This window comes from Lichenostomus cassidix, chromosome 17 (genome assembly GCF_008360975.1).
Source record: "Lichenostomus cassidix isolate B80296 chromosome 17, HeHo_3.0, whole genome shotgun sequence".
NCBI lineage: Eukaryota > Metazoa > Chordata > Aves > Passeriformes > Meliphagidae > Lichenostomus > Lichenostomus cassidix.
This window is the reverse complement of record NC_139497.1, coordinates 11,042,829-11,053,603: the sequence shown is the minus strand read 5'-3', so window position 1 is coordinate 11,053,603 and position 10,775 is coordinate 11,042,829. Positions and strand designations below refer to the sequence as shown.

General features: G+C 47.5%; 1 protein-coding gene across 1 annotated transcript; it reads left to right on the top strand.

Annotated features, from left to right (window-relative positions):
* The first annotated feature begins 403 nt into the window (after nucleotides 1–403).
* On the top strand, nucleotides 404–10,005 carry LOC146430072 (ficolin-1-like). The gene is made up of 9 exons (XM_085076613.1): nucleotides 404–509; nucleotides 1,306–1,419; nucleotides 2,161–2,214; nucleotides 3,864–3,899; nucleotides 5,364–5,399; nucleotides 7,153–7,280; nucleotides 7,685–7,814; nucleotides 8,368–8,502; nucleotides 9,380–10,005. Exons 1-9 carry the CDS (start codon nucleotides 422–424, stop codon nucleotides 9,625–9,627), a joined length of 969 nt encoding a protein of 322 aa, XP_084932739.1. The 5' UTR covers nucleotides 404–421; the 3' UTR covers nucleotides 9,628–10,005.
* Nucleotides 10,006–10,775: the final 770 nt, after the last annotated feature.

Genomic DNA, 10,775 nt, shown 5'->3' with positions numbered 1-10,775 from the left:
GCTGACCTTGAGCTTTTGACGCCCAGTTCCTCGGTTTCCCCATCTACACAGTAAGTTCTGCTCTTCATAAAGGGCTACTAGCAGGGAGGATACAGGGAGCTGTCTACACTTAGGTAAATGTGGTTTTGCTGGTTCATTTTCTCTGGAAACACAATATGAGAAGGGAAAGGCATCCAAAATTTGGAGATGACAGAGGTGAGGCAGTCTGGGGCAGCCAGGCAAGAACTTTCCCATTAGACTTTTGGAAAGCAGCTTATCTGCAAAACGGCTTGAGACCCAGCCAGGTCCCAGATCTGAGAGCAGCCAGTGGGCAAGTACAGAGGTGGAGCTTACACTGAGGCTGTTTGTTAGATATAAAATGCTTGGATGGGTCAGTGCTGATCACAGCAGGAGGTGGCTAAGGGAAGCTGTGCAGAGAGCAATGCTGGCCATGGGGAGGGCAGCCCCAGCCCTCCTGGTACTGCTCAGCCTAAGAGTGACTATCTGTGATGCTGAGGACACCTTCTCAGGTGAGTAGAGCACAAATCTTACTGCCATCTCACTGAGACAGCCTGTTTCTTCTCATAAGAGAAGGAGCTTGAGGAGGGAGGGGGGAGGGGGAGAAGTAGCATATGATATTTTTCTTTCTGTGCTTTTTAAAATTCAGCTGCAAGTGGGTGGAGAGTAAGGGGGAGGCTAAAGTCTCAGCAGCCACTTAAGAAAGCTGCTGGCTCCAACTAATTATATAACATTGTTCCCTCACCAGTGGGATCTCTAGGAACACACAGTCCCCATTGAGGTCTTCCACCCTGGTTAGGGTTTTTTGTCAGTAGGGCCTTGGTGCAGTTACTAAAAGATACAGAGCAATACAAAGGATCAACCTGGGGATGCTGCGCAGCACAATTTTCTGTCTGTATTCCTCAGGAAGGCCATGGGGCAATTTCAAACAGGCCTACCATCAGGAAATTCAGAAGAACCCTTACTGTCCACAGATCCACAGTGGCACTTACTCTGCTGTCAATACCCCATTGGGGCACTTCTCATCTTTTGTTTTATTAAACTACAGTATATTTGTTATGCATGCAATGTCATACATATCAGCCTCCTATACCACTGAACTCCCCTGAAGCTGGAGAGGTGCAGAGTCTGGCTCCTGTAGTATGTGAGATCCTCAGTGCCATCTGTTGATCTCCATACAACACCCCCAACCTTCCATACTCATTACTTTTGATTGCACTGTTCCTCAACTTCAGAGGAAGTTTGGTTTCCCCTCCAAGACATTTCAGAGCCCTAATAATCTCAACAAAGACTGTCTTCATTTCTCAGGGGTGAGAATAGTGGGACTGGGTGATGCTGACCGACTCGCCATTCTTCAAGGATGTCCAGGGATTCCAGGTGTCTCTGGCCCAAAAGGAGAACCAGGTCTCCCAGGAACAAAAGGTGAGGCCCCCAAAGCCAGTGATGAGCAATGTGATATGAGATGGTTTTGTTGCTTTGGGTAGGGGAAGCAAGCTGAGGCTGGAGCAGTGGCTGTCCTGGCACTGGCTGCTGTGAGCAACTGGAGAAGTGGAGTGGAAAACACTTCAATCAGACATATGTTGGTACACATGGAGTGAGCTGTTTCTTCCTTGAGTCCTGTCACAAGTCAGAAGTGATCTTGGGGTGTGAAGTGTCTCATTTGTTTCTTCTGCAGAAAACTGTCCACTTATTTTCTGGGTCTGTATTGAACAGTCTGGGTGGAAGGGAGGCTGAGATGCTCCTGCCTGTTTTCTGGGGAACAGTTTGGGAAATGCACTGGCAGCCCCTATCCTGGGAAGCAAGGGAGATAGGAGTCCTTCAGAGTTTTCATAGCAAACTTCACAGAGATGGTGAATTACATCAGCTGAATGAGATGATCCACCACAGCAAAATCTGTGGACTGGCTCCACAGTGTACAAAACTCATAAGAATTAATACATGAACTGAAAATGAAGACTTAAAATGGCAGTACTGGTGTAGTGAGGCTTGGATAGAAAAAATTAGTAAGGTAAAAAAGTAAACTAAGTTGCAAGACTGAATCTAATTAACAAAACTGGTCTCCCTTGTTTTTGTGAAAGGCAAGGCCCAGTTGCCCAGGTTTCTGTGACCTCCCCCTCTGGTCAGTTTGTAAGATTCACATAAAAAATGATTCTTTCTTTGCAGGAGAAATGGGAAATCAGGGATTCCCTGGGAAAGCAGGGCCACCTGGTGCAAAAGGTAATGCATAACACACGCAGCTCTAATCTCTAAATATCCCCAAGCTCAGGACATGCACTGGGAGACTGAGTCTACAGAGATGAACTGCAGGGCTGGCCATAGTGAAGTAGCATAGGCAAAGCCTGATTTGGGGGTATGGCTCTCACATGGAGTGAGTACTAAAAACAGTGTCCCTGAGTGGGACCACAATACAGAGGAAGATATAACTCTTCTCAAAATTTTCCACTGACCCTTATCAGCGCCCTAAAATCAGACCTTCCCTATTCCCCACTCCTACCCTACCCTGCCTCCAGCACAACAAGCCTACCCAAATGCCCCAGCTCTGAGGAGCTTTGGAGCTCTCTGTGGAGCTTCAGCCCAGAGGCCAGATGCAGAGGCACTATGCTGGGTGCTTGTTTTGCCAATTGACAGGGGTGATTTAAAGGACATAGACATCAATAGAAAGAATGGTCTTATTTTTCTATGCATATTACTATGAATATTACAGCAACACAAAAGTAAATGATACATTCAATAAAACTATGTGCTTGGCTTTGGCAACAAGCAAAAATAGCAAGGTAATGCACCTAATCATTACTATAGGACAGACATGATGGTGATTGAGAAAGATACCTCACCAATTGCCTAAATTCTTTACCATCATCCAGGTCTGCAGTCACTGGGGAGCCCCATTTTGCAGCAAGGACCTGGAGAACCCTTCCCGGCAACTGGGAAAATCCTATGTGGTGCATCCACCCATAGGTGAGGTCTCCGAATTCTCCCTGAAAGGAAGTCCAGTTTTCATAGGCCCAAATCAGCAAGTCTAAGTGACTTGATTATATTTTTAGCACAGAAACACCTGAATCTTATGGCACACTTCCTGACCAGCAGGGGCTACGGCTTGGCCAGAGCTCAGGCCTTGACTGGGAGGGTTTTCCCCTGAAATACCCTACAAACAAGCCTCTACTCATGTCAGTTGGAAAAGTTTCTTAAAATGATACATTTGGTGCAGACAACTACACAAGGTTATAAACAGCTAGCATAAGCATCTTTGTAATCTATTTTTACCTAAATAATACTGATGGTGTTAGTCACCCAGGGCCCAGGATCCGTCTTGTAAGGCCTGCTGGTCAAACCTAAACACATCAGTGCTTTCAGCAGCCTCCAGGCTTTGACTTGGTACACAATGCCCACTTGACCACAAGAATGGGATCAAGGAATGGCACAGGATAAGGTTTTCTTTGTAATGGGATAAACCCCTGAAAAGAGAAGATGTTTGTTGAGTAACTGGCTTTCACCACTCAGGCTTTCTTAGGACCTTCAGCAGGACACGTGCTGCAAATATTGGAAAAGTGTCTGACTGTAAACAGAAAGGCCCCACAAAAAGTCACTGAAATGGAACTGCGAATCCCCCATACATTCCAGGAGATGGAGCAGCAGTTCTCTCTCCTCTGTATCCTGCTCTTCTTGAGTGATACTGCTGATCAGGAGAGCAGCCCAGCTGGGACAGCAGCACCACCTGGGACACTCAGTGGAGCACTGTAGCTGGTTGACAGCCTGCCCTGTATATTTGGGACATATTGAGAGGCTGGAGCAACCACTTGAGGAGACACAGTAATTCATTTGCATCGGATAGTCTGTGATGAACATTTTCCTCTTGTGTTTTGTAGGCGCAGCTGGAGAGCCTGGCGTCCCAGGACTGAAAGGTAAATCATGCTGTTCTGAATTTATTATGTGAGCTCCTTTGCCAACTCCCACCCTGTACTGTTCTGCTACAACACACTAGATGGGAGTAGTTATAGAGACTGGATAGGGCTGTTTGGTGACAGTTGTACCTCATCATAGGGTCCACCCTGGCCCAGGTGCTGTGGGTTGTCCTGCTCCCAAACCAGATGTTCAGCAACAGGTGCTTCCCTCGGCTCGGGCACCTGGTGCTGTCACTTGGCCCCATCAGATGCAGAAACCACAGGGCTGAGGGACCAGCCAGATTTGGGCAGAGCTTTAATATTCCCATGCTCTGGCAAAATGCAGAGGCTCAGATGAAATTCAGTTGCTGCTAGTGCTAGAGGAATATGTCTCTACCAGCACTAGCAATAAGGAAGTAGGGAAATATGGGGTTTTTCCCTTGTGCCATCATCATGTATGTGAGGGCCACAGGCACCTGCCACTGAGCACTATCTGTATTGTGGCTTCCCTCTCCTAAGTTTGCCTGGCAATCAGTGGGTCCCACACTGCTGGTCTGGCAGATGGTTCTAGTGCTCCAGTTGTCACTACTGCTCCCAAACCACTGGCTAAGCCCTGAGACAGCAGCAATCGTTCCCCTCCTGGGACTTGAGACTCTACCTTCCCAAGGAACATTTCCTCCTCCTACTCACACTCACCCACTCCTACCCCACAAGTCCCAGCCCAATGGGACTCACTGGCACAAAATGTTGGTACCCAGCTCCATGGTCTGGGCAGCAGCAGTCAAAACAGCCAGGTCCAACAGAGACATGTCTTGTGTCAGTCTCACCATTTGGACCTCTAAGCCCTAAAACAGATGCCAGCAAGAAATAGATCATGCCAGGTCCAACACACCAAGAGAGGCAAAGCTGTTGTTCTGTGTGCATATATACATATATATATATGCACACACACATATAGTGCATATATATATATATATATACACACACACATATATTTATTTATATATATATATATATACATACATACACACACACACACACACATAGAGATGTGTATATATACACACACATATATATATATAGTGTACTCCCGAGTAGCCACCCCATGTATATCACGTACATCCTGGTCAACATGGAGAACTGTTTCCAGCATCTGAAGCTGCTGGGTGTCATTAATGTACTTACAGAGGTTTGTGATGTGGGTTCCCACCTGCCTCTCCATGCTTTCTTGGGTCTGTGCAGATGGGCTGGTGGGTCTCCTCTGGTGGGTCTGGTAGCAGCCAGGGCAGAACTCATATGGAATTAGTCTTCCTACCTGCTTTCTCTATGCCTTTCATCTGCTTGGTGCAGATGAGCCAAGCACTTCCTCTAACATCACAGCTCTTCAGTGCAGCAGGATTGGTCTTGATAAATGTCAAGTACTGGGGAAGGGGAGTGCTGGGTGTGGAAAGTGGAAAGCAATTGATGGTGTTGTTTGTCCAACAGGAACAAAAGGAGAGCCTGGATTTCCAGAAATATGGGGTGAGTTTCATCCTAGGTCTTCATGACACTGGTCAGCTTTGCAGAGTGCATGGTGCTGGACTAGCTTCACCAGAAGTCAGGACAGGATGGGAATAAAAACAAATTCAGAGTGACATTGAAGGATGGAGTAAGGAAATACCACTTTTGTCTGTGCTTCTCACAGACACAGCCTCTTTGGGTCTGCTCTGTACTCCAGCCATGCTGGGAAAGTCTTGTCCTCTGAGCACTGCTTAGCTGTTCTGTCCTCTGTGTATCCTGGGGGAGGTCTATCTGAGTTTTTCAGGGACTCGGTGTCCTGATTTCTAAGACGAAAACACTGAAAACAGCTGTATGGACATGTGGCTACTTCACAAGCAGTTATACCCGTGCACTTGCAGTGGCACCTTTAGTACTTGTGGAGTTCATGTGTGTGATAGTGCTCAGATTAACTTAATCATTGGAAGAAAAAAAGAAAAAGAAAAGAACCAAGTTTCAGTTGCCTCATCTGTATCCGTGAGCTATAAGGGAAGCCTACAACCTGCTCTGGCTACAACTGGGTGCTGTAGGGCCTCAATAACATGCAAAGGCTCAGGCATTTTAAAGCTGCTGTAACACCTGACAGACTGGGATGCCACTGAACTGGTTCCTTGCTGCCCCAGACACTTCTCGGAGCATGTAAAACATTTGACTTATAGGGAAAAGGCCAAGTCTAGGACCAGCCCTCCACTAGGGAGGTCACAAGACAGCCTGGTACAGCTGTGTATCTATGTATCACACACAGCACACTGGGACACCTGTACCACCAGCACCACCATCTCTGATCATCTCCCCAGGCTTTCCCTACAACAGCTACTGATGCAGCTGTAGGCTGGGATGTCTGATAGGGTCCATTCGGCTACCTGTGAATCTGAACTTCAGTCAGCAGGTATGGTTTTGGGGAGAAAAAAAGCATACATAATATATATATATACATATATATAAATTTACATATTCAAAAGTGTTGTGTGTCTTGGGGAGACCTCAGTGTCGGCTTCCAGTATGTAAAAGTTGCTTATAAAAAAGCTAGAGAATGACTTTTTACAGGGGCAGTGACAGGACAATGGAGAACGATTTACAGCTGAAAGAGATTAGATATTAGGAGATTCTTTACTCAAAAGTAAAGACACTGGCACAGGTTGACCAGAGAAGCTGTGGCTGCCCCAACCCTGGAAGTGTTCAAGATCAGGTTGGGTGAGGCTTGGGGCAACCTGGTCTGGTGGGAGGTATCTCTGCCCATGGCAGGGGGTGGAATGAGATGAGCTTTAAGGTTCCTTCCAACACAACCCAGCGGCTGATTCTATGATTCAATCCATAGAGGATGAATCTGGAAACTGTTCACTGCATCACAGGGAGCTGCTTCTGTGTGTCACCCCTACTATGCTGTCGACTACCCACACAATCTCTGTGCCCTCCATACATTCTGGAGCTGGGACAAATTCCTGGATCATGAGTTTGTCATGCTTTTCAGAGCAGGTCCATCATCCAGACCCCCAAAAGTCTGATGAGAGGAGTCTCAGCAGCTTAGACCATCTCTTTCTTAGAAGTTGCCTTTCTCCCCTGCAACATATGGACTCAGAAGCCATGGCAGGGTTTGGTTCCCACAGCTCCACATTAGGATCCTGCAGTACAAAGAGCCAGCTGGGTGCTGAAGGGCTCAAAGGCTCAAGGTTGATGTGCTCCCTGGACCAGTGAGCACATTATAACTCTTTCCACTCTCTTTCTCTGATTTGCACAGAACCCAGGAACTGCCAAGAACTGTTGGCCAAAGGGAAGATTTTGAGTGGCTGGTACACCATATACCCCCAAGGCTGCAATGCCACCACTGTCTTCTGCGACATGGACATGGATGGTGGGGGGTGGATTGTGAGTAGGATGAGGAGAGGGAGGTTTATCTATTCCTACAGTGATTTTTGTCAAAGCTGCAAAGGATGGCTTAAAAATAGAAACAAAAGGGAGGAAAACACACAGCTGAGGACAGCTTTGTCTGCAAGCCAGAGTGAATCCCTCTGGATGCAGGGGATTCCCCCAGGAATTGTCTCTGGAAGCAGGCCGAGTGCCACAGACCCACTCCCTGCTTAAATCAGCAAATAATTTCCTCCTCATTTCCAAGGGCAGATGGAGGAGATCCTTGAACAAGGGATTCTTGTGGAGTTTGCTCCCCACACACCCACAGGTGTGTCCTGATTTAGCATGGTAGGCATGTCACCCAGGCACTGTGGTTGCTTTTGAATGAGGGATGGGCTTGTGGGGCTAAGGGTCTCTTTCAGGTTTTTCAGAGACGCTGGGACGGGTCAGTGAACTTTTTGCGAGATTGGGATTCATACAAACGAGGTTTTGGTAACCAGCTGACCGAGTTCTGGATTGGGAATGACAACATCCACTTCCTCACCTCTCTGGGTAAGGTCAGCCTCCATCCCGGGCTGGGTCTGTGAGAGTACAACCCATGTACCACACTGGGTCATTGTAGACCTCTGAGCTTTTCATATCCATCTGAGGCCCCCATTGTTAATCCCAAACAGGATGCAGCCTCTTGCAGCCCATTGCATATAGGAAATTGCACTCTAAAAAAAAGCAAAACTAGAAGTCAGGGAAGAGAACGAGCTGGCTGCAGGATCTACTCTGGAGACAGGCCAACACAGCTTCCTACTTGGACTGGATGTGATGGCATCGACTTGTCCATACATAGCATTGGACTCACAGCTGTGTGCAGGACTCCTGGGCATGTAGCTTTCAGTGCCCATGACCACCCAATATCGTATATGAAATGGTTCTTCCCTAGAAAACCATCAAAGGCATAAGGGGTTCTGCAGGAATTTTAAATAAATCAAAATCTCTCAAGTAGTGGAAGCTCCTCTCAAGTTAGCACACAGCTCCTTAAACCTTCCACCCTGAAATCCAGTGGCGTTCTCACCATCTGTCCTGCACAACTGCTGTCCACCTTCTCTTCTAGGACCCTGTGAACTCCGCATTGACCTGAGAGACTTTGAGAACAGCTACTATTTTGCCAAGTATGCTTCGTTCAGAGTTTTAGGAGAGTCAGAGAAATACAGATTGGTTCTAGGAGACTTCCTTGGTGGAAACGCTGGTAAGTTTGAGGCAGCTCACTAGGAAAGTGTGTTTCCTAGTACATTTCAGAAGTGTTCGGCTTCTGTGCAGAGATGTATCATGCAAACTCCTTGTATTAGGTATATTTTGGGTCAATTTTTTAAAACTAGCCATGGTACCTCAGGTACAGAGTGACCTCTGGGTACAGGGACAGAAAGGGACACCCACCACCCAAAGAAATGTGACTCAAGAGTATTATCTACAAGCCCAGTCACATGGTTTAACAGCAAATGAGCCTGGTTCTGAGCAGCACCCAATCCAATTGACCTTCCCAACAGCTCTGTAGCAGCCAGGCCAAGTTCTGCTTTGGTTACATTGGCATGAGATATTTGCCCATGAGATTTGGCATTTCCAGGGCTGGGGTGCTGTTCAACACTTGCAGCATCAGTATTCCATCCTCTTAATACCCATGTTTTGGTTTGTTTTTTTTTTAATAAACAAATCTTCTTCAAAATTCAATATCCATCATTCAGGAATGGGTGAAACCAACACCTGAGAGAGCAGTGCTCTGGATTTATGTGGCTTTGTACAGTGCAAACCTGTCTGGTAATTTAGACCTTTATGTGTCTCCAGAGAACCTGAGCATTGCAAGAGAAGTGACATCTGTGTACCTGTGAGGAGAATCTGGCCCATTTGATTCACAGGCATAAATTCTCCATATGTTTTAGCAGAGCTCAGGATACTTATTTTGTCCAAGACAATGAGGAAACCTGGGGAACCTGGGCAAGAGAACAGCAGAATTTATACAATCTGCCTTGTACCTGGCAAGGGCCACTGGTGCTCAGCAGGGGTGCACAGATACATCAGGGTCCTGTTTGTGATCCCTACTGCAGTAACTGAATATTTGCTTTCTGCAGGAGACTCCTTATCATACCACAGGGACATGCCATTTTCAACAACAGATCAGGACAATGACATGAGCTCCTTTAACTGCGCCACAGAATACAAGGGAGCGTGGTGGTACAATGACTGCCATTACTCCAACCTGAATGGGATGTACTGGATGGGCGCACATGGGAGCTATGCTGATGGCATCAACTGGAAGACGGGCAAAGAATACCACTACTCCTATAAGCGAACGGAAATGAAGTTCAGGCTAGTTTAACATGGTGAAAGGGTGCCTGACTAACTACAAGAGATGCTGCTCACCAACCAAGAGAAGACACAAAACATAATGCCTGGGGACAAAAATGGACCAGGAAGGATATTACAGGCTGTGCCTTCTGCCTAGAGCAGGATTTTTGAAGCCGGAAGATATGGGTGCCGGTTTGAGTTTCTGTAAGCACCAAACCCCGGTGCTTATTCTCACCCTGACTCTCATTCTCATCCTGACTGTGTCCAGCAGCCCCACTAATGCTAACTGAGCCCAAACATATTTTTCTGAAAAGTGCATGTTGGAGCTCAGGATTTTTCCTTTTTTTCCTTTCTCTTAGGGAACTTTCTCCAATCTGTTGCCTAAGAGATGGTAACTACCACTACTTAAGAGAACAAAAGATGTGGCTGGGGGGAGGAGGAGGGGGAGGGGGAGGACCTGGCTGCACTTCTCTTATCTAGGGGGTTTCTCTTGGGAAGGGCAGCGATACCATGAGATTTGGGCTGGGGGGCAGGGGCTGGGCACAGGTCCTATCACTCTCTCACTCTTGGGATCAGAGTCGAGCTGCTGCTTACGGCGGGAAGAATTCACTACCACTACAGAACCAAGCCCTGTACTTCTTCCTTATCTGGGTGAGCCTTTGCTCGTAAGAGCAGCTGTTGAACTGGGACCTTATTAACACCCAACTTGACTGGAAATGGATCCTCAAGATCTATTTGGTTTCCTCACGGGAAAACCCTAGACCCTGATCCCCACCCCTTTCCTGGAGGGTGTGTATCCACCGCTGCGTGTAGCAGCTGCTACAGAGAAGCCTGGCAGCCACTACTTAGCCCCGCTGTTTTCTGCCACTGCCTCGGGCATTTTCATTACACTATAACCCAGCACCCTGTGTCCAACCGACCCGCGTGGGTCCTGCTAAGGCTTCGGAGTTTTGTGTTACAATTTGTTTGCCACTCCGCGAGTGTGCCAGCCTTTGCCATTCCAGCCGCTGCTCGGAGGTTTCCTGTTGTAATGTGTGTCCTTCCTGTCCCTGACCCCGCCCCCCTGACCCCTTCTGACTGGATGTGAGTCAGGACCGCCCCCATCCCTAGAGACAAAATCCCCAGCCAGATCCAGAACGGGCCTCTTTGGTTCTGGACTCATATGGAACCTGCACCCTC

Bases quoted from the DNA above. Each gene is read 5' to 3' on its own strand.
- LOC146430072 (XM_085076613.1), top strand. From the start codon at position 422: ATGCTGGCCATGGGGAGGGCAGCCCCAGCCCTCCTGGTACTGCTCAGC. The intron at 5,400-7,152 runs GTGAGTTTCATC...TGATTTGCACAG, and splicing joins TGGATTTCCAGAAATATGGG to AACCCAGGAACTGCCAAGAA. The intron at 7,281-7,684 runs GTGAGTAGGATG...GGTCTCTTTCAG, and splicing joins TGGATGGTGGGGGGTGGATT to GTTTTTCAGAGACGCTGGGA.